Source organism: Colossoma macropomum, unplaced genomic scaffold (genome assembly GCF_904425465.1).
Source record: "Colossoma macropomum unplaced genomic scaffold, Colossoma_macropomum, whole genome shotgun sequence".
Taxonomy (NCBI): domain Eukaryota; kingdom Metazoa; phylum Chordata; class Actinopteri; order Characiformes; family Serrasalmidae; genus Colossoma; species Colossoma macropomum.
The window spans coordinates 7,941,770-7,966,133 of NW_023494798.1; the positions used below are offsets into that span (position 1 = coordinate 7,941,770).

The 24,364-nt window shown below is 42.0% G+C and overlaps 1 protein-coding gene across 1 annotated transcript in view; it reads right to left on the reverse strand.

The window, feature by feature from the left end:
• kirrel3b (kirre like nephrin family adhesion molecule 3b) overlaps positions 1 to 17,237 on the reverse strand; it is a 282,884-nt gene extending 265,647 nt beyond the window's left edge. The window contains exon 1 of the mRNA XM_036585496.1: positions 16,836 to 17,237. Coding sequence (XP_036441389.1) covers positions 16,836 to 16,878 — 43 coding nt within the window. The 5' untranslated portion in view covers positions 16,879 to 17,237. The remainder of the gene's footprint in view (positions 1 to 16,835) is intronic.
• Between the last annotated feature and the right edge of the window lie 7,127 nt (positions 17,238 to 24,364).

Sequence of the window (24,364 nt, forward strand, 5' to 3'; positions counted from 1 at the left end):
AAGCTTCTTTTTGGTGCAAAGCAGATTCACAAGAGTTTTACAGCAAAGGTTTGATGATGAACAAACATTTAAAACAAATACTTCCATGTGCAAGTCTTCTACTTAGAATAGTCGATTAAAGAAAATGGCATTAATAGGTTCGCCAATCATAGAAATAATCATTAGCCTCAGTCCTAGGTGGCATAAGGAGTTCCCGAGGACAGATTTTTTCACTCCTTCTTCCATGTTCATTATAAGTAATGGCAGGAATCAAAACACAATGTTCTCTCCCTCAAAGTGGGTAATTTGCCTTTGCATCGGCTCTACCACCCACCATCTTTTCATCCACCTCAGCCCTCTCCCCTTCCCTGATCATTTTCATTTGATTTGCACCAGGGTGTTTGTTCACAGTGGTCTGTCGCTCTAATTTATTAGGGACCGTTGCTCTGATTTGGCACAGATAAATAACGCATACGCACATCCACGCAAGCGCGTTCCTCTACATGGATAGCTGTCCTACATAATTTGGGAGTAGGGGAGCGGTGAGTAGTGACGAGGGAAGTCTCGGTGGCCCTGCTCAGGGCCGCTGTGTGATGGCGCCGGCCCACGCCGCTGACGTGCTGCGCTTGGCTCACCTCAAGGGGCTAAAATCCACTCAGGTTGAAATCTGGTTCAAGCCTCTGTTGGGCCTACCACTGCTCCAGTGCCATCATTAATTCAGCGATAACAATTCCGCAAGCCACAGCTCCCCTCTGTACTTTCCTTTCCTTCAGTTTCTCCCTCTTGCTCGCTCGCGCTCTCTCTTTCTGTCTGTCCCCAGCTTCAACTATTCCCTTTCTCTCTTTTGGCCTGTGGGTGGTAACCACAGACTCATTGCTGCTGCTGCGTTTAACCATTTCTAAGCCTTATGCCGCACACATCATATAATCATGGGCCTACTGAAGGCTGAGGCCTGCAGTTCATATGTGTGCCCTGAAAATGAAGAAAAGATCGGTGACACTTTCTATGAATGTCACCTTTGTAAGCATCTATAAACACATTTATAACATAATGTATTCATAAGGCATTATAAACATGGTCATAAATATTTATAAAAAAGAATTACACTGAATTACACTTTATAGCCATGTTTATTATACATTATGAATTGTTAATATAATGCATTATAAACAGTGTTAATAACATGTTATAATGTCAGTGCCAAAGAAGTCAGTCCCAGCTTGGAGAGCATAAAGACGGTAACACTTTCTATGAAAGTCACCTTTGTAAGCATTTATAAACACATTTATAACATGTTATAATGTATTCATAAGGCATTATAAACATGGTTATAAATATTTATAAAAAAGAATTACACTGAATTACACTTTACAGCCATGTTTATTATACATTATGAATTGTTATATAATGCATTATAAACATGTTATAATGTCAGTGCCAAAGAAGTCAGTCCCAGCTTGGAGAGTATAAAGTAAAGACAAATACCAAGCTAACGGTGGTCAACATTGACTTTCCCACATTGGGTAAAACACTGATGTCAGCACTAGTTTAAACTCTGACATTTGAAGCCTGTAATGTGCTTTACTGTGTATGTTTTAGTGTTTCAGTAAATCTTTCAGTAATACTTCAACTTGAAGCCTCACTCTTAACACTGGAGGAGGCTTTAGTACAGTACGCTTCACTTTACTTAGAGCGGACAAATACGACTTATGAGCTCTTATAATTTGTTATGATCAGTACTTATAATGTATTATGTTAACAATTCATAATGCATAATAATAATGTATAATGCATTTTTATAAATATTTATAGCTAAGTTTATAATGCCTTATGAATGCATTATAACATGTTATGAATATGTTTATAGATGCTTACAAAGGTGACATTCATAGAAAGTGTTACCAAAAGATCTCACAAACAGAAATGGAAACCATCATATTAATAATAATAAACTACTTATGTCCACATTACCCAACAGCTATTACCTTCATGGTGAGGAGAAAGAATTACAGCTCAGCTTGACCATGCTCTTGTTCATCGTCCCCTCTCATTATGGTGGCTGGAGCATCAGGGTGCCTCTCGTCGGTCGCTCCACACTCCGGCCGCTTGCCCCTTTAATTGGACCCTGTCCTTTTGATGGGGTCCGCTTTTCCATTTTCACCCTCACAGCGGCAGACAGATGAGGCTCATAAAGGTGATGGAAAGCACTATGAAGGAGCTGCCATTTCCAGCGAGGATGCCTCAAAAAGGGCCCAAGCATAAAGAAGGGGTCCCACAATGCCTGCTCTCTGCCTCTCATCTCACTGGCTGGATGTCTTCTGGCTTTGTTGCTGCTTTACAAGATGAAAGCTCGCTTGTTTTCCAGCCTTCAAACAGAAAAGGCAAGAAGGGGCCTCTGAAAGTCACTTTCGTAGCTGACACTTTAATCCCGGCCTACAGTGGTACGTCTGCACAGTCAAACGAAAGCACAGACAGGCGGGAAAAGGTGCTAGGGCAGCCCCTTCATATTTTGTTTGAAGCCGTCACAATGGAAGCGGGTCATGTAACGCGCAGAGGGCTCATTAGCTGATGTCCTTGTGCTTTCAGGGCGTGTTTTCTTCTAGGGCTCCCAAGTCTGAGCATAGTCTGTATGCCAAAAATCTTGTTCAGAGGAACAGAAGGAGAGAAGGGAACGTCTTAGCCATTCACAGGCGGTGGAAGCATAACAGCAAATGGCAAGAATCATCAGACGCAAATGGCCTTGCCAACGTGTCACATCACGAACCATTAACCCAGCATGCTGAGTGGAGGAAGTCCGAAGGAGCGCCAAACTTCAGGAGACACTTTTTTACCAGCCATAGTTGAATGAAGTCAAATTCCGCAAGCAGGAGAAAGGCGGGCGAAGTCCCCCTGGAAAAATGCCTTTTACATTTAGATGAGTAAATAATTCACAGCAGCGACATCTACGATGTCACGCTGTGGGTTAAGGGCTCCAGGCTTGAGCGCAGCTGACAACTCAGAAACCCTTGTGTCGCAGAGGACCATGCAGAAACTCTTGTGTCACAGAGGACTGTGATTTAAAAACAGAGCGGCCCTCCCCTGCATTTTTAAGCGGCGAGCCGTGTTAGTGTCAGCCAGGCTCTGCGCTAGTCCTCTCCGACACCATCGGCAGGCCATGTGAGACCAAGTGCTTCAGCATGCTACAGCAGTCACAAAATATCAACCGTTTTAGTTGTCTTTTCCTTCTCTCAATCCCCAGAGCGAAAGCATGCAGGAGTCATAACATAAAAGACGGCCAGGGCTCCCATGAAAAGGCATTTTAATCCACAAGCTAAAGCTGTTATGTGTCAGATACCGAAACAATATGTAGTAATAAAATTAGCATACAAAGAATGAGTGGCATAATCTCATTCCCATTTGCTGGTACGCATCCACACACATACAGGCGCACACACACGCACATCAATGGCAGGGATTACCTTGCCGGTTTTCAGATACCTTTAATTTGTCACAGCAATCCCTCTCCCTTTGAGTTTTTCCCCCAGCTTTGTGACGAGATAGCTTTGTTTACCTTAGGAGGTATTGTGTTTTGATGTACTTAATCAGACAACAATTAGATAACATAGCCTTTGGAAGGGAAGAAAATCCCTCCGAGGCTTGCCGGAAAACTGCAGCTGTTGGCTTACCTAAATACCTCAAACACTCTGCTTTTTCTCCCCTTTCTCTGCTTTCTTCTACCCAAAACCTTCAGATACTGTTTCCTTTTCTTCGGAGGCTTTTCTCTGCCTTTTTTTTTCATCGTCTACCTCGTCGCTGCACTCTCTGTGCTCCCGGAGATCACCAGCCTCATGGATAGACTCATGTTTTCCTCAAACACATTCACAGATCACAAACTGTCTGGATTTTCCAAATGCTACAGCCCATAAGGTCAAGATAAAATGGGTCTTCCATTTGTGGAGACCTGAGCCTTGATGGGTCATTAGCAATAGCACCATCGACAGTTCTAGCACTAACAATTCCACAAGCTTCACTTTTCTTTGGTTTATCTCTCTCTCTTGCAATAAAACTGCTCTCTTCCTGTACTCTGCCGACCTAGCAGGCGTTAAGTGTTGACAGCACACACTCAGAGCCTATCATCTCCCTCTCTGCCATGGCCCCTGTATCTTTTATATGGCTACAGTCCACTCTACCGCCATTACACGGCCCTTCATGGTAACATTATCACTCAAGATAAGGCTCTAATAAACTGCACTCTCTTTTAGGGGGCACTCTGCTCTTAATCCAATCTTGAAGCCAGGTTTTATCGCCAGCATTCATGAGAACCTTCCACCCCCTTAACCATCTCTTCTTTGATATCCAGCAATGTGCATGCAAGGCTCGACTCTACAGAAGCATAGTTAACCCTTTCTCTAGTCAGCCTTTCTCTGAGTCATCTGGGAGCTGATAAAATTAGAGGTTCCTGTGTAGGAGATCGACAGGCAGGCAGGCAGGCAGTGCTGCTCTGGGTCAGGCCGGTAGGAGTCGGGCCGGCAGGACCTGGGCCACGGCCAAGCCTGAGAGCGGCACGCCAGCGGCTCCTGTGCGACTCGCTGATTTGCTCTAATGTCCCCTGAGGACTGAGCAATGACCAGTGTCGATTCGCCTGGGAGGCCAGCCAGATTGAAACCCCTGCCAGAGAGCTTGAAAGGATAGCAAATCATTTAACCGCCCCCGATAGCACATTAGCATTTTTTCCGCCGCCACACTGGCATGGAATACTGCCACAGCATAAAAAATTGCACTTGAACCCAAGCTTGGGGAATGCAAATAGAAATTTATTTTCATTGGCACATTTTTGTATGTATAGACAGATCTATTTATATCTACTGAGAAACAGATAGATAGATAGATAGATAGATAGATAGATAGATGGATAGAGTTAAAGCTGCTCACAGCTATAAAATAAAACAGCTAAGGACATGTAGGTGGACCTGGCACCCTGCTGCCCCAGCATGCATCACTCCTATTAATGCTTGCAAAAATAGATCCTTTTGTTCCAAAGGTTAGTGGCTTATTTATAACATGGTTTAATATTTATTTAATTGCTTCTAACTTTGTGGAATGTTACAGCTGAAAGACCATAATGTCTATATATCTTAGCACAGCTAAAACCCAGGCAGATTGCTCAGACACAAATATTTGAGGTCACTGTTTGTTTGTCATTAATAATCTCTTTTCCAGGAAAGAGCAATAAAATACAGTATTTTACCATAAAAGAAGAAGTATTGTTACTTGGCTACTGAATATGTGTAAAAGGACAACATTAAGATATTACTGATGTCAGAACAAAATGCAGTGTTGAACTGTGACCTAGACTCAACCTTTCAGTTTGGGATCTAAAGGTCAAAACTTGGACCAACACAAGGAAAAAAACACCTCCTGATTAATCCCTATGTATTCAAGTAGTGTGTAAGCAGTTAATGGCAATTCAGATGTAGATTCAGAATAAAAATGAACATTTAACGTTTGTAAGAGACATCGCATGTTTCATTTGAAGTTGTTGCGGCCAGAAGGTCTAGTGGTAGGAGAGGTCAATTAGCCAACAGCCAGAAGGTTGCAGGTTCAATCACAAGAATAACTAGGTATACCTGGCTGCTGTGCTGCTCCAAAATTAGGCACAGTTAGGCGTCAAAATGACCACTGTAGGATAAATAAACTACATAATGTTAACGTACATTTTACTCTTATGTAGCAGTTTTACAGTGACTGTTTAGTAAACAGTCCTAACATAGACCCACACTGCAGTTTTCCATTTACATTGACTGCAACATGATTATACTACCACTTATCTTAAATGCCAGTGATGTATGTCGGACTTCCCGAAGGCTTGGCGTTTTATTTTTTCCTGTGAAACTGGACCCAACAACTGGGCTCAAAAATGACTTCACTGTCGCTTAGTATTATGTTTGTGTTTAATCTAAAATGGCCTTCAGTGAATGCTTAGCCAAAAGGAGAGCTAGTTTGGTAGCGTTTACCTATAAGAAGAAAATACTGGTTAGATAATGTTCTCTTGGGTGTTAAATCGTTTCCCACCAAAACTTGAAAAGTAATATTATAATATTTGCAATCTAGAGTTCATAATCTAGATTTGCAGTCTAAATACAACAGTGTACATATTATATTACATATGTTTGTGTTAAAATACGAATAAACTAAACAGATATTTCACAGATTTCATTAGGCCTTCTCTGAAAGCCTAGACGACCCTGAGGGTTCCCCACTGACCAAATGTAATTGGGTCCTCAGTTTAACCTGCTTGTGTTTTAACGGTCTTTCACCAGTATATAATGATCCAGTATGGAGTGATCCATGTAGACAGGTCTGATCTCATTCCGAGAGTACAAAGAAAAGCAACTGCAACAAAACAATGGGAAATAAAACAAAACAAAAACAAAAATATACACCGATCAGGAATAACATTATGATCCTTGTTTCTACGCTCATTGTCCATTTTATCAGCTCCACTTACTATATAGGTGCACTTTGTAGTTCTACAATTACAGACTGTAGTCCATCTGTTTCTCTGCATACTTTATTAACCCCCTTTTACCCTGTTCTTCAGTGGTCAGGACCCCCATGGACCCTCACAGAGCAGGTATTATTTGGGTGGTGGATCATTCTCAGCACTGCAGTAACACTGACGTGGTGGTGGTGTGTCAGTGTGTGTCGCGTTGGTATGAGTGGATCAGACACAGCAGTGCTGCTGGAGTTTTTAAACACCTCAGTGTCACTGCTGGACTGAGAATAGTCCACCAACCACAAATATCCAGCCAACAGCGTCCTGTGGGCAGCGTCCTGTGACCACTGATGAAGGACTAGAGGATGACCAGCACAGACTGTGCAGCAGCAGATGAGCTATCGTCTCTGACTCTACATCTACATGGTGGACTGACAAGTTAGGAGTGTCTAATAGAGTGGACAGTGAGTGGACACAGTGTTTAAAAACTCCAGCAGCACTGCTGTGTCTGATCCACTCATACCAGCACAACACACACTGACACACCACCACCACGTCAGTGTTACTGCAGTGCAACAGGGTAAAAGGGGGCTAACAAAGTATTCAGAGAAACAGATGGACTACAGTCTGTAATTGTAGAACTACAAAGTGCACCTATATAGTAAGTGGAGCTGATAAAATGGACAATGAGAGTAGAAACAAGGAGGTGGTCATAATGTTATGCCTGATCGGTGTATGAGTTAACTGTAGCTTTCAGTAAGAGTACTTGCTCAGCTGCTCCTCCTATATGTATTAGGCTTGACTTGCAGGAGCTGTGGTTGCAATCTGTTGTCTACCAACAAAGAATGCTTACATGCATGTGGCCGAAACAGGCCAGGGCAGAAAACACAGGTCCTGGGGCTTCCTGGTGAGCCATGAGGATATAAAAGGAATTGAGCGTGTGCTTCCATATTGCAGAGCTCCGTCAGACATGAGCTTTCCTGCCTGGTGTTTTGTGCATTTCCTGCAACAAACACCCTAATTAGACTAGCGAAATGTGGCACCAAGCCAGCAGAGAGGAAGAGAGAGTGCAATAGCCAGAGAGATAGGTCACTTGTAGCTCTGCCTCTCTGTCTGTGTGATAATCCTACCTTCACCAGGTTAATTAGCTGTGTTAGCATGGTGGAGATCTGGGGCTGTGATTGGGCTCTGATTAGACACACAGGCTAACACAACCACCATTAGCATGATGACTAGCAGGCCTTGTGATGTGTGAAAGAAACAGTTGACTGGTCAAAGTTTGGGCTAAAGTTTCCTGGGATACTTTAGCTTTTTTAGATGTGCTCTGGCTGATGAAATGTGGTTTATAACTGCAGCAGATCAAATGAAGCAATTCAAACTGCAGCTCCTACTTCAACAATTATCCCAATCTCCCACTGTGAGGAGTTCTTGCTCCAGCGATCCCTCCGATACACGCCTATCATGTCACCTCACTCACATACACAGCCCTGAACTAGACACTTAGACAGACACACATACAAATGCTAAATCTCTCCCTCTGATAATGTGATTGCCTCTCTGGTGCTTTGATAAATGGATCTAAGGTGCCTCTGGTCTTCTGTGTAAGGGTGATCTAAGCAGCAGGGCTCAGGCCCTGCTGTGGGAAGGCCCTTTTTGCTCTGTGACACGGCATTTTTTGCTTTGGAATAGACAGGCCCACATATTTATCCACAAGCTAAGCACTTCTTCTAGCACTGGCACAAGTTAAAAGCATGATTAGCATTTGTGTACAGTCTATAAAATAAAGGAGCCAGAAGGGAGTCTTTGCATGACGCTGTAGAAGAACCATTCTTGGTCCCAAAAACATCTTCATGGATGGTGCTTTAGAGAATGAAATATATAAAATATTGTAAAGATTTGAACTCATATACTGGTGCAACAAAGGGTTCTTTGACCAATGTCAATGCCATAGAAGAACTTTTAATAGATGGTTCTTTAAACAATGAGATGTGTGAGCTTCAAGAAACTTTTGTACATTCGAGGAACCTCCAAATGATGTAAATGTTCTAGAAAGAACCCTCAAACACTTCAGGTGCCACAAAGGTTTGATTGATACCATAGACGAACCACTTGTGGATCTAAAAACCTTCTTTACGGAACCCTTTTTCTAAATTAGATGTTTGAGTGTAACAAATCTAATTTGGTCAACCTCCACATAATGGTTGTAGAAAGAACCAGGTACATGAAAATCGATGTACATTCTTTAAAAAATCGGTTATTTGACCAATTCTGTAGAAGAACCACTTTTGAACCGTGTTTGAAAAAGAGATTTGTGAATATGGAGGAGGTTTCTTTTTAAAGGTTTAAAGAACCTGTGAAAGGTTCTCAAGTAATCCTCAGGGCCCCTTTTGGGCCTCATGTGAGCAAAATTCTGACCATCTGGGGGCCCTAAGGCCTGGTTTGAGAACCACTAATGATTATTCTTTAGATTCTATACCAGTTTAAGAGTTTTTCCTCAAACTTTTCTATTATACGGAAGTTCTTCAAACTTTTTTTAACTTAATATTTTACTTTGTTTATTTTGTTTTGGACCTGTCCAGGGTGTATCCTGCCTTCTGCCCAATGACAGCTGGGATAGGCTCCAGCACCCTACCATGACCCAGAAGGATAAGCGGTTTAGATGATGTATGTATGTATTTTGTTTTGTACTGATGGCAGTTCCTCAAACTTTAAAAGTCACTCTTCACTCAGACGTATCTCTTTTGCAAAAAGGCCTGTTTAAAGAAATATCCACTGAACGGATCTTTAAGTAGCCAAAATATTGTTCTTCCTTGGCACTGAACTCCTGCATTGGCACTTTATTTTTAAGAATATACAGCCTTAATCTTATTCGAAGTTTACTGAAACCTTTAAAAGGTACTTCACACTCACAAATCCCAGTTCTTTAGAGAACCAAAAGTCCCTAAATCAAAAGATATTATATCCCAGTGCTATACCACGTTGATGTGAAAGACTGACGGGGGAAGGTCTAGAGCGAGAGGGAGAGAACAAAAGTGAGACAGCCGAGTTCATCCAGGTGTAATATTGTACTGTCCCAGAAACTTCCAGCAAAGCACTCGCCGGCCCTTATCGGATCGGCAACCCAATTCCTCAAGTACTCGCTGTACTGGTGCGTGAAATACATCTCGCCTGCTTCCACCAGCAATCCTGTCGGCCCATTTACCGCCGCTTTACTCGGCCAGTGTAGCCATCACCTTGCAGCACACACAACATTATACCCAATCCGCCATGCAGCGACAAGTGATTTATGCCCTGCAATAACGTTCAGACTGTTCGGACAACAATATCCAAACTGATTATTTTTGCCGCTTGCTGCCCACAGCTCTGCTTGGGGAGCTCACTATGAGAGTGGACTTTTAGTCTAAATAAAGCCGTGGGCTGGCGCACTGGGCCGAACAAGCTCTCTGAAAAGAGGAACGGTGATTCAGAGGTTTGTTTCACAGAAGGAGGTTGGCAATGAAAAGAAGGACGAAAATAGAGCTGGTAAACACTCACAAAATGAGGGGCTCATGCCTTTGGTTTTATTTACCATTTTAGTATATTTCTGCACCTCCCCCTCTCAGCACAAACAAGAGTTTAGCCCGCTAAGCAGAGAAAAAACATCTCTCTGTCCCTCTTATTCCTGTGCATTAGGCTGCAATTTAGAAGCCATTAATCCCTGTCGTAATCTGTCCCGAAATCCCAGCCGTGTCCTGAGGAGGCCACACTTGCCCCATACCCTTGCCCTCTCGCCACCCTGCAAGCCTCATTGAAAGAGCCGACTCCCTCCCTTCCTTCTCTTCCTCGCCATTCATCCTCAAGGAACAAGATAGAAGTAAACATGGAGCCCCTCGGGGGAGGGGGGGCAGCAGGTGACCCTGTGATCACAGCAGCATCTGGTTGAATTACTTAACATTGCGCCCAGCAGACGTGTAATCTGGGATAATGCCCGATTCGTGAAGAACGCACCAATCTGGATAAACCCAGCAATCCTGTACAGATTCCACAGGAAGCGATCCAACAGTGGGGCAGTGAGGGGTGGGTAGGGGTGGTCTGGGTAGGGTTGCAAAGGCTATGGGAATGGATAGGAGGAGAGGGAGAGAGGGAGCAAGGGGGAAGGAAGAGGGCAGCAAGGACCTTCTAGTGTAGTTAAGAGCACTGATTTTATTCCAGCTTAATGATGTCCAGTAAACCCGCTCTGTTTACGTGGACAGCTTCCAGCAAAAGCCGGTTTTTAGGAAGTAAGTCCAAATGAATGTGCTTCTTTCCCCTGACCTGAATTTGGCAAATCACAGGGAGCCGGTAGCTTTGCAGTATATAGTCTATCTCACATCCGTCTGGCTGAAAAAGGAATGCATAAAAGCACAGGAGCGTAATATAACTGATTGTAAATCACAATTAAAAGCGACAGTCATATGTTTCCGTGTCCAGCGATTCAATAATATGATGACTGCTGTCCATAAAGGCAGAGAAGTGTTTTTTTGTTCTTTCCTTCAAGACATCCTACTGTAAGCTAAAAATAAGCTAAAAAAAATGAAATCTTGCTTTCAGCATATGGCGGCTTCATGCATGGTCTTAGCATTTCAGGAAAAGAAGATTCCCAGGAATAAAGCTTGAGGAAGGGGAGGGGAGGTAGGATTCGTCATCCAGGACCAACCCTCCTTCTGGAGAAGCCGCGGATGATTAATTCCACCGAGCGGGGATAGGAGAGCCTGGGATGGGATCAGACATAATCTAGGGTGACACAAAAAAAGGAATGGGAGCAAGTGTGCAGTGAAATGATTTAAAGGGGTTGATTTTGGAGCCACACCAGAAGCAACCCTAGAAAGAGCAGGTCAACACTCTAAAACTGACCAGCAGAGGAGCTGGCAGGTGCTCTGGGCAGCCAATGTGAGGCTCAAGAATGGCACGAAATCCTAAGGGGTTTTAGTAAAGACTGAAATAAAAATAAACCCAAACAACTACAGACATTTGAGTAGCAACTGAGGAAAAATGGTGTAGATGAATGATAGATAAAGGGACCATTTGCAAGATGGTCTTTACAAACATTGGCATAGCAGATGTGGATATGAAATTAATCAGCAATGCTGGACTATAATGAATCAATGTCAACCAAATGGCTGAGATATCAAACCCATTACATAGAATTGGATTATGATGTTGTTTTTTGAAAAGCTTTAAGAAGTTGCAAATGATTATTTACTAAGTCGTGACAACAACAGGATGAGGGAGAAATTGCTCCGTGGCATTTGAGAGAGATCCGCAACATTAAGATGTTTGATGCGTTTTCGCTTTCTGTATTTGTACAATGCAGCAGAGATTTGCAGAGAAAATCCGAAACAGCCAAAAGTGACATTTTAATTACCAGGCTGTGGAGTATTCAGACTAAGGCTTAGCGGTGGGAAGAATCAGAGAGAGAGAGGGAGAGAGAGAGAGAGAGAGAGAGAGTGAGAGTGAGAGAGAGAGAGAGAGAGAGAGAGAGAGAGAGAGAGAGAGAGAGAGAGAGAGAGAGAAAATCTGTGTGTGCAAGGCGAGAGGGGGTGAGAGAGCAGACGAGAAAGAGACAGGAACAGGTAAAGAAAAAGACAGAACATACAGTGACAGAACAGAGAGTGAGAGACAGAAAGAAAGACAAAAGAAAGAGATTGAGAGAGAGAAAGAGACAGAGCAAATGAGAAGGAGGGAGAGCATGAAAGTGAAGGGGATGCAAGACAGATAGCAACAAATAGAGAGGACAATAGAAGATATAGTAACAGATGAAAGAGAATCGGGTGAGAGAGGGAGAGCAGATAAGAGGAATAGATATATATATATATATATATATATATATATAGAGAGAGAGAGAGAGAGAGAGTAAGCAAGCGAGATAGAGACAGCAACAAGCAGAGAGAAACAAAAATGTAGTGACAATAAAAAGGGAGAGAGAGAGAGAGAGAGAGAGAGAGAGAGAGAGAGAGAGAGAGAGAGGGAAAGCAAAAGAGAGAGGGAGCAAAATAGAGAGAGAGAGATGAAGAGAATATCTGATAGAGAGAGAGAGAGAGAGAGAGAGAGAGAGAGAGAGAGAGTAAGAGATATAGAAACAAATAGAGAGTGAGATATAGAGTGGCAGAGTAGAGAGATATAGAGAGAGAATGTGGGGGTCAAAGAGGGGGAGAGAGATAGCAATTGATAAAGAGAAAAAAATAGAGGATGTAATAACAGAAGACAAAAGACAGAGAGAGAGAGAGAGAGAAAGAGTACGAGTGCAGTGAGAGAGGGAGAGCAAGCAAGAGAGATAGAGAAATTAATAGAGAGAACGAGAGAGAGGGAGGAGAGTGAGATAGAGAGACAGAGAGAACGAAAGTCAGATATAGAAACAAATAGAGAGCGAGAGATATAATGGCAGAATAGAGAGAGAGAGAGAGAGTGTGGGGGTCAGAAAGAGATTGCAATTGATAGAGAGAAAAACAGAGGATATAATAACAGAAGAGAAATAGAAAGAGAGAGAGAGACAGAGAGAAAGCGAGAGAGCGAGAGAGAGTCAGGTGCTCTGTGCAGCACTGCCCCCAGTGGATAGCGGATTCGCTCCTGTCAGCATGTCTGCTGTGAGAGAGGAGAGAAAGAATGCACTTGGAGAGAGGTAGAGTGTGTGTGTGTGTGTGTGTGTGTGTGTGTGTGTGTGTGTGTGTGTGTGTGTGTGCATACACGCTCACTAAAGAGGTCAAGAACTCTTTTAACTGTGTCAGCCGAACATTCGTAGATTACCAAGTGCGAGTTTATGCCGCCAGAATAGGAAGAGAGAATTACAGAGCGCCTCTGAAAGAGAGATAAACTGACAGCTACACAAACGAGGGAGCTGAACAGGTAGATAAAAAGGACGAATAAAGATGCGAGAGTGGAGAAAATATTTTGAAAAGGGTGTTCATAGAGCAAGAGAGAGAAATGGGAGAGAGCGAGAGACTTTGGACAGACGGCTCTGCCTGCGGTGTGTCGGTACTCTGTGCTTGACTCCGGCAAGCTTCTGGCCCGCTGTGCCCCATCAGTCACTTCTCACGACCAGGTGTGTGTGTGTGTTTGTGTGACTGTGAGAGAAGGTGCCCTATATATACCCTCAGTACTTGACAAAAACTCAATACTGACTTTTCCATGCTCCAGCAGCAGCTATTGGACTATCTCTCTCTCTCTCTCTCTCTCTCTCTCTCTCTCTCTCTCTCTCTCTCTCTCTCAGCATTCCTCTCTCTCTCTCTTCTTTTTTCTCACTCCAAACAAAAGGTCTCCCTTTCTTTCTGCTGACAGTGGCTGCCTCCATAAACAGAGCAATAATTTGTGAAACACAATTTAGCCGCGAGCGAGCAGGGCCTCGCGGGACAGCCCGGCCATGCAGATTCAGGTTGTTATCTGGTGTTTACCTGCCTGGGCTGCTCTTTCCTTAAATTACCACAATAACACAGTTGGCTGCGCTGCGGACGCTCCCAGAGCACACGCTCTGAGCTGGAGCGGTGGCTGAAAACGGGACCTTTGTAACTGCAGTTGAGGAAGTTTAATTGGTCGTCACTGGATCATCGTCTCTACACTGAAAATAATGATAGGCCAGCAAGTGAAACCATCCTAAAAATGGAATTTCACTATTTTTCATTATTTCTGCCTTGAGATACTAAACTTATTCGAATAGATTTGACGTGAAATGGTCTATTCTAGAACTGTTCACAGTGGTGGTGATGGGAGCCAGATGTCTGTCTTTAATGCCTCTAATATTGTCATAGAAAGCTATTATTTTACATTGTTTTGCAAGAGTTTTGCCACACATTTGTGGGTTAACATTTGTTTTATTGGATCGTTTCATTCAGATAGGAGTTAAAAGGCAAAATAGTCCTCAAAGAAAACTATTTTTTTTTTCAGATTTACCAGTATTTTACCACTCTCAGCAGTACCTACAAAACTCAAGACATGTGGGTCAGTTTGTATACCTAATAAAATGCTATGTTTGTGTTGTAGACATCACCACCCCTGCTATCACCACCCCTTTAAAGAAATCTGTGCTAATAATTTTCTCAACAGTGTGCCATTTTACGTCAAACCACCGTCTCGTTGAAAAAAAAAACATTAAACAATCAGAAGAATTCTGCTGTAAATGTGGGCACTATATCTGTAAGAATAGGTTATTCAACCTGCTTTGAGACATTTGTACATAAAGTGAGCTTCTCCAGTTCACTTATCGTGCAGATCATTTATCTTTCAAGCATTATTATTTTAAAACAAGATCATTTCACTTCTTAATGACTTAGAACAGGAAATAAGTCCAGATATTAGGAGCCACACTGATATCAGAATCATCAGAATTGTCTTAAAAGATACAACAGCCTTCAACCAATATTTAGATTTGGCTGACATTTCAAACTGATACTTGGTGATGTTTATTATACTCTGTGAGAGCAAAACATGCAGGCAATGCCAGGCTACTGTTCATAAATGTCTGAATTTTATAGAATCTACTGCATTTGTAATATGTTACAGTATTTTCCTAATGCTCATCCCGAAGTAGCCCCAGTTTGTACACTTGATGAGTGTTTATGTATTGGCTGGTATGTAAATAAAAAAAAAAATACTGGATGTAGAAAATAGCTCACAGTTCACATCATTACTGAATATTCTTACAACATTCTTCATACACATGCCGCAATATAATTTTTACAATGCTTAAAGTGGATAAAGTTGCCCACACAAATTTTCTCAAAGATTCTAAGAAAGCCAACGAAGGACACGCTAGCATTCTGCAGCTTAGAAAATGCCGTTCAATACTGTCTGGCCATCTTTTCTGGTTAAATGAAAAGGCTGATTGTCCTGGGAAATTATTGTCGGTCATACTGGGGCTGTAAGCAACAATCCCCAATACTGGTTCTTGAGGGTCCCTTGTTCTGCACATTACTCTTTTCCTGCTTCAACTATAAATAGGAAAAAAAACTAAAACTATAACTCTGGTTATTAGCTGAGTAGCTGGATCTTGTGCGACAAACATGCAGAACCAATGAACAAAGGGGACAGGTTGTAATCAAGTCACTGCCCTAGCAAATCTGAGTTGCTATAAAGACAATAAAGAAGTTCTAGCACTTCAATCTGCTCCCCGCTGATGGATAAATAAGCAAATAAATAACCTAAAATGACAGCGCAAAAAGAAGAAGAGCTTGGCAGGAGGTCCACGGACATAAAACCAGGTCATAAAAAGCGGCAACCTCTTGAGACTCCGTAAACAGTAGAATAACGAACTTCTGAAAGATTCTTCAGTCAGTTTTCATTGTGACACTAAGTCAGACTATATCACAGAGGTAGTGTAGCTAGTGGAGAAAATAATGAGCGCCTGAAAACAAACAGCGAAACTTTTGATAAGCCCAATCATTAAATTCACACTCTGGGTTGTGTGAGCTGTATGGTAATCGCGGCTTCTTGGAGTCAGGCGGGCAGGCACGAGGCAGGGAGAGAGAAAGAAAGAGAGAGCATGAGCAAGCAAGTATTTTGAAGACCTGCTGGGGTGGCTTGCCCCCCCCTCGCTCCCAATCCCCAACTGTCAAAGCTCTACAGCTATGCGCCTTCGGAGCAGAAAAGGCTCAACTTGGCTTTTTGTTAATACCAGATTTGAAGAGGACAGCCTGCGCATACACATTCTCCCATGCACACGCGCTCTGAAAGGGTCCGGTTGTGCTGCTCGTCCAGAGCGAAGAGGGTCACGGTCTGAATAGAAGCCACAGGGTTTCTACGACCCTGCCACACTTTAGGATTAGCTGATAGTCCTGTTTTGGGTCGCTGGCCACCGGAAAAAGGGAAACAATTGGCCGTCTATATTCACCCCTAGTGCTGGACCGCTACTTTTACAAGCTGACCCAGAGTGGCCAGCCCTACATGGGGGGGCTCGATGATTAGCTTTCAAAGAAAGAAACCACCTCCTACACCCCCAAAAACCCTATACCTAAACACATTGTTCAGCACTATCGTGCTCTGGTCAGGGGAAGAAGAGAGTGCGGACCAAAACATAGCACGCACATGTGCGTATCCTGTGTCATGGGAATGATGAAGTGCCTGCCACACTTGGGTAAGTCTCTAAGCTAACGTGGCTTGTGATTGCGCTAAATCTGGTTTAATCAATAAGAATAAGCACAGGGACAGACTGAAATGAACAGACAAACAACGTAACCACTGAAAATATTCATTTTGGCTGTTGAATTGAGTAACTGAGCTGCTCTGAACCCCTTAAGTCCAATGTTATCTATCAAGTTTAGCTCTAAGAGACTTCAACCAACAGTCTCCTGGACAGCGCGAATGCATTAACAACAGAAACAACAGACACGCTAGACAGCGCCAAGCGTCCGAAAACAAGACCCGGGCAGCTTACCGTGACCTGTCAGGCACAGGAGCAGGAGGATCCCCCTGATCATCTCAGCTGAAGGGGGCAGTGACCTCTGAGGCTTTTGGTTGGGAGGGTGGGGGCGTGTGCGAGACCTTAGGAAGTTCTCACGCACTCACGCACACTCGCGCAGCAATCTTCGGGCAGCGGAGCCGCTGATCTTAGTCCCTCGCTGAATCCTCTTAATGAAGAAGCACCCTCTGTCTTTTAGCACTCTGAGGTCTTGTTCTTTCTCTTGGCTGCTCTTTTTCTCTCCTTCTCAGTCTTTCTTTTGAAGGGGAGACTCTCTCCTGTTGATGTGCCGGAGACTCTCTCACGCTCTCGCGTCTTTCACACACTCTGCCGTTCCATTCTCCGAGCATCAGTGTCTCTCTCGCTCACCCCTCCCTCTCTCCCTCTATCCCCCTCTCTCTCCCTTCTCTCTCTCACTCGCTCAGTGGAAGAGCCAGTGGAAGACAGGGGTGGGGCTGCCGGGAGGCCCCGCCCCCTGGCTGGAGCTGAGCGTAGCAGAAGGCAGGAGCTGATTTTGGAGAACAGGGGCTGCTGCGAAAGAGAGAGAAGATGCAACGCATAGAAAGGGTTGGAGAAATAAGAAGGTAAAAAGAAATATGATATGTGGGAAATAGAAGAAAAGGAAAAGAGTCTAAAAGGAAACAGAAAGGAAGGGAGATGTCGGAAGGTAAGAATGCAAAAGGGGTAAGAAAGAAAGAAAGAAATCAAAAAAATAAATTAGCAACAGTAAATGAAAAAAGAAAAAGGGGCTTAGAAAGTGAAGAAAATCTAAAACAAAAAAACAAACAAACAAAAAAAAACAAAAAGAAAGTAGACAAATTGCTAACCGGAAAGAACATAGTGACAACGCAAAGACATAAAGAAAAAACAAAAGGATGGAGGAAAGAAGAGAGGTAAAAATTTAAAACCAAGAAAGTAGGAAACTAAAAGAAGACAAAGAAGGAAATTGGGAAAGAAAGAAAAACTCTAGAAAAAAAAAAGCAAAAAGAAAATCAGTAAGAAAGAAAGAGAAACAAGGGGTGAGAAAATCTAAGAAGAAGAGAATCTAAGAAGAAAAAATGCTAGCCAGAAAGACACCGAGCGAGAAAGAAAGAAAGCAGAAGAAGAAGAAAAGGCGAAAAAGAAAAGGGGGGCAGGCGAGCGGGCAGCTCCAATTAGCCTTAACAGGCAGCAGCTTGGGCCCTGGGCTCCTTACAGAACAGACCCACAAACAAACAAAAGCGCAGCTTTCCTCTCTGGCACGCTGCCCACTCACAGCCCGAGTGACGGGGCCTTCTGAGCCTAAATCAGTGTGACCGTGGTCAGCGGTGAGACAGAGGAGGAGGAGTGCGCACACAAAACTTCAGCTCCGAGTCCCATTAGATTCGTTAGCTGCGCATTTCGAAATGAGAAAAATAGATTTCTAGTCCATCATTGGATTGACCTCTAATGTAGATGTTGTTAATCTCTGTAATGCATGGCTTGCTAACAAGCAACGTTTCACACATTAAATATTTCATGAAGCCTTTTCTGCCTCCTGGATCAGCCGTTCTTCATGACGGGGTAGGCCAAGTCTACGAAACACTGCTGGAAGTAACAACCATGTTATTTAAAGTCCTATTGGGCAAAGAAATCTCCTTAGGATTTGTGTAAATTATTTATAAATAATCACACGGCTTGGGCACACTTGAAATTCTTGGGTGTGTGTACGGGGATGTTTGGTGAGAAACTAGTTTTTGAAGTTTAAGAGCTGAAATCTGTGAAATCAGATGGATTTGAGAGTAGGGCAACCACTATTAATTCTGATCAGTAATCAAGTAATCAATAAAATGAAATGAAATCCAAACATAATGAGCTGAAATAAAACCTGAGCAATAACAAACCATACAGAGAACACGTGGAGCTTTCCTACATTTCTCTTGTATGTAAGTTTCCCCCTGAGGTCCACTTATGAAATTTGCTTCCTTTTTTTTGTACCAAAATTAATGCTAATTTAATTTTACATAAACATTTTAACCTCTTCTACCCACCTTTAAAATTATACTGGCTATTTGTGTGCCTTCATATATGGATCTTTTTAATGAATTGGTTCAAAGTCAGACTTCCAAACATATTTCGGGCTTGGACTGACTTTAGGCTAAAAATCCTTTACTTTGAGTGACTATGCCTTAAATATGTTTATTTTATTAAAACAAATGATTGAACATTGAACATTTTGTCGCTACCAAAACTTAATACTACATGAAATAAAATGTTTTGGTAGTGACACTTTTGGTAGCATAACTCAAAAACGCTAGCCAGCACACGTACAGTTGTACACACATAAAATTGTTTGTCATTAAAATAATAAAAAATAAATAATCCTTGTAAAAATCAAAGGTGGCAGGCAGCACTGCATTGAAAACAGGTATGATTCTGTACTGGAAATCACTGCATGGGCTCAGGAACACTCCAAGAAATCACTGTCTGTTAACACAGTTTGCCATGCAATCCACAAATGTAACTTAAAGCTGTATCATGCAAAGAAGAAGCCGTTTGTCAACACAATCCAGAAACGCTGCCTTCTTCTCTGGGCCAAAGTTCATTTAAAATGGACGGAGGCAAAATGGAAGAGTTCCATGGTCAGATGAATCAAACTTTGAAATTCTTTTTGGAAACCATGGACGCCGTGCCCTGCGTCCTCAAGAGGAGTGGGACTATCCAGCTTGTTATCAGTGCAAAGTTCAAAAGCTTGTATCTCCGGTATGGAGTTGCATTAGTACCCATGGGCAGCTTACACATCTGGAAAGGCTCTATCAATGCTGAACAGTATATAGAGGTTTTAGAACAACATATGTTTCCATCCAGACAGCGTCTCTTTCAGGAAAGGCCTTGCATATTTCAGCAAGACTGGCCTGGGCAACACCTTCAGCTCTTCATCATGTTCCTCAAGCCATTTCTGAATAATATATGCTGTGTAGCAGGGTACATTATCCTGCTGAACAAAACCACTGCCACTGGGGAATACCATTGCCACGAAAGGGTGTACTTGGTCTGCAATGATATTTTGGTAGGTGGTACATGTCAAATTGCTGTCCATATGAATGTCTGGACCCAGCAGAAAATTAAGCCCAGAGAATCAAACTCCCTTTACTGGCTTGGTTTCTTTCCACTTTGCATCCTGGTGCCCTCATTTCCCCATGTAAATGTATACATACCTGGGTGTCCAGGTGAGGTAAAACAGAATGGGACTCCTAGGATTTGGAACTTTTAAGGGTGGACAGTGTTTAGCATGGGCACTCTGACTGGTCTGCAGCTATGCAGTCCCTATAAGCAACAGGGTGCCATGCCATGTGATTTGACACATTCCTCTGGTAACCATCAATAAAAATTTCTATGACTTGCACCACAGTAGTCCTTCTGTCAGCTCAGACCAGATGGGATAGCTTTCATTGCCCTCATGCATCAATGAGCCTTGGGCATCCAACCCTTGTAACCAATTCATGGACCACTGTCAGTAGGTACTCACCATTGATTGCCATTTCTACTAACTAAAATTAATAGAGTTTCAGTAGCTCCTTAAAACATGTCTATAATGTATTCACTCAGGGCAGGGGTCAGTAACATGTGGCTCCAGAGCCACATGCAGCTCTTTTACTGCCCTGTTGTGGCTCCACAGCAGAATTAGACTTGTATTTAAAAATAAAATAATCCTCCTTTTCAGTACAATAAAGCCTTGCCTATTGTTTTAGAACAGTTTTAACAATAAATGGACTTAAACACTGGTATTATCTGCTAATTCATCAACCTTTAACCTCGAAGATTGGTGCGCAGACTGCTGTTCACATAACAATGCAGACAACAGTCTCGCCTAGCTAGTAGCTAACGGAATGGTAAAGAGAAAGATTTAAGACAGGGATCGATAATTTGGAGACGAATTGACTTTTTTGCATTCGTAGGCTCTCCAGCCAGTTTCCTGTTACATTTAATCTGCGACAAGAAACTGTCAAACACTAAAAAGTCACAAAGCTGAAGTCAGTTTCTCATTCCCCAACTTCTTATCTTCACGTTTCACCTTAAATAGTGCCTGAAGCACCGAAAATGTAACTGCTGTACATTTAAGGTGGAACGGGAAAATTAAAACAAGAAGCTGGTGAATAAGAAGTTGACTTCAGCCTCAGTAAAAGTCAAACGTTGAGAGACATTTTGGAAGAAACTATTCTACTTTTGCAGAAAAGTTTCCTGCCGGAGATGCGAGAAAAACAGCTATAACTGAGCTAAAGTTTAAAGCAGAGCAAAGTAAGTCTGTGATTTAATTTATATTATATATATATTTTTAGCCTATACTAGGACATCAGCACATACTGAGACATATTAACAGCCAAGATGGTAAAATGGGCGTACAATGTTGTGGCTCCCAAAGTGGTTTGATTTTTGTAGAAAGGACAAAATGGCTCTTTTTACATTTAGGTTACCGACCCCTGACTCAGGGAGACATTAGAATTAGAATAATTAAAAGTTTTAACAGATTCAGAGCTTTTACCTGAACAGATAAATGCTGATCAAGAAGGCAATCATATGCATTAAATCATTTTTGTGAGAGATCCTCCTACTCAACACTGTGTCAACAACCCCTATTCTCCACTACATCAGAGTTTGTACACCTGGTTCATACCTAGAACTTAGGAGACTGTAAAAGAAAGCATTACCATTTTAATCACATAATCACCTTTAATCGTGTAATTCTGCCAGCTCTTGCTGAAAGATCTCTTTATTGCTCACTTGCTGTCCATCTGCCCATCTGTTTCCCTTTCTCTTCGTCTTTTTCTCATTAAAGCTGCAGTGAGATATGGACCTGTCGGCTAGAATGCCAATTCAAGGTGCTCTCTGAAGCAGTGGGAAAGTTTATTCGTAAGCTTCTCGATGTGGTCTCGAGCCTCGAGATCTTGTTAGCTCTGACAATCAATGCTTTCATTTGAGCAGATTTCAAAACAAGAAAATGCCCACAGACCGCTCCGTCTAGCTGCCGAAACAAAAGACAGGAATCAATATTTCATGAGAACGCTTTCTTTTCTTTGTTTGATTTTTTTTTTCCTGTGTCATGTTTGCCATGTTCTCAGGACTCCTACGTCCTCCCAATTTTCTGAAGTGTGAAATGGCAATATTTGTATTTACATCAGGGTCAGAAGTGTTAGACAATTGAAGTTTGGGTCTGCTATTGAAAAATGTTGGGAACAATATAGGGAGACATTATATTACCCTTGCAATGTGCTTAGCATGTCTTAATAAAACAGTGTTTGGCAAGTAATGCTGTCATTTATTACATTATTAAGGAGTAAACAGTGTGAATGACATATTTTGACTGGCAGTTTATGATTAGTAAGAAAAAAAAATATCAGGTTACCATTACCAGTAATTGTCAAGACAGATGACTGTTATTAATAATGTTACGTAGCAGGGTTCATGTACAACAATCTGCAACAGTCATATAAAACAAAATATAATGAGAAAGGATCCTCTTTATCATTTTTTGTCCTTCCCTGAGATCAAGACAGGACCAATAACCTGTGGTGTTGAAACTTAAGTACAACATTCAGTAGTATAAAGTTAGTTCCTAGCAGTTGGCTTGATAAGGCTTAATAAGATCATAATAATGGACACATAACATGTTGTGCCATAGATTGTGGATTAAAGTACCTTAGTTGCTGCTATAATGTAGTAATAAGCAGAGAGTTAATTAGTAGTTATTGGCTTTAATAGTTATTTACCAGTTATTGGCTCAAAAGGATTAATGAGTGCCATATAATTAGTAGTCATTGGCTTGATAAGTTAGTTACCAGCTATTGGCTTGATAAGGCTTAGTAAGGGCATAATAATGGACATCTAACATGTTGTGTCATAAACTATATTGCTTTATTCACCCTGGTTATTTCTTAATAATATAGTAATAAGCTGCTAGTTAATTAGTAGTCATTGACTTGATAAGTAAGTTACCAGCTATTGGCTTGATAAGGGTTTATAAGTAAAAATAATGTACTCTTAGCATGCAGTGACATAGATTGTGCCTTAATTCACCTTAGTTGATGATGTAATATACTAATAAGCAGATAGTTAATTAATAGTTACTGGCTTTAAGAGTTATTTGCCAGTTATTGGCTCAAAATGATTAATCAGTGCCAATTAATTAGTAGTCATTGGCTTGATAAGTTAGTTACCAGCTATTGGCTTGATTGGTTTAATAATGGCCTAATAATGTTGCTTAATTTACCCAGGTTACTTCTTAATAATACAGTAATAAGCAGCTGGTAAATGAATTAAGTTATTGACTTGATGAATTAGTTACCAGCTATTGGCTTGAAAGAAAGGGTATAATAATAGACATCTAACATGTTAAGTCACCCTGGTTACTTCTTATAAACATAGTAATAAGCAGCTAGTTAATTAGTAGTTATTGACTTGATGAATTAGTTACCAGCTATTGGCTTCATAAGGCTTAATAAGACCACAATAACAGACAGTTAACATGCTGTGACATAGCTTACACTTAATTCTATAGCGTTAGTGTGAGAACATAGTAATAAGCAGGTAATTAATAGTAGTTATTGGCTTGTTAAGGTCAGTAATGAGCAGTCAGTTAATTATCAACTGCTCCTAAATAAGCCCATTACAAGGGCTTTGCAATGTCCTTTCATACTGAAGTTACTAAATGTTTATCTTTGTAGCGGTTTAAGAGGTGGTCAGGACACATTGTGGCTCTAAAAGAGGTTTATAGCACAGAGATTACTAGAAAACATGGAAATGAACTGTCTCTCTCTCACACACAAGCACTCTACCTGTATTTGAATATTGCATAGACTGTTATGATTCCTATTCCTGGCTGCATGGGCCATTTTTCCACACAGAAGCATCTCCCTCTGACCTCTTGGTGATTGGCTTGGTTGCACGACCGAGTCCATTTTTGACCCCAGCGATATGATGTCAGTGACACAGATGCACTGCAATAGATACACACATGCTGAATATGAGAGACTGAGAGAGAATCATATGCATCAAGTAGACACATCAGCAGCACTCAGCACCACTATAGGGAAAAATAAAGGCTTAGCAGCTCAGCAAACTGGTATGAATTTAGCAAATAATACTCACTGACTTTCATGCACCCCACCAACATCTTACACTCTACACTTTCTGTAATTGAGGAATCTATGGACTATTTGTTGATTAATCAAATAAGAATGCTGTTTCTTCTCTCTTTGCTCCATCACAGCCAGTTTAAAGGGAGCCTGGCCACTTCCTATTTCCACCATAATACAGTTGTGGGCTGGAGGTTAGGGAACCAGCCTTGTGACCGGAAGGTCAGTATGTGACTGAAGTGCCTGTGAGCAAGGCACCTAACCCCCAACTGCTGGATAGGGCTGTCCACTGCTCCGGGCAAGTGTGTTTACTGCCCCCTAGTGTGTGTGTTCACTAGTGTGTATGTGGTGTTTCACTGCACGGATGGGTTAAATTGCAGAGGTGAAATTTCCCCGTTGTGGGACTAATAAGAG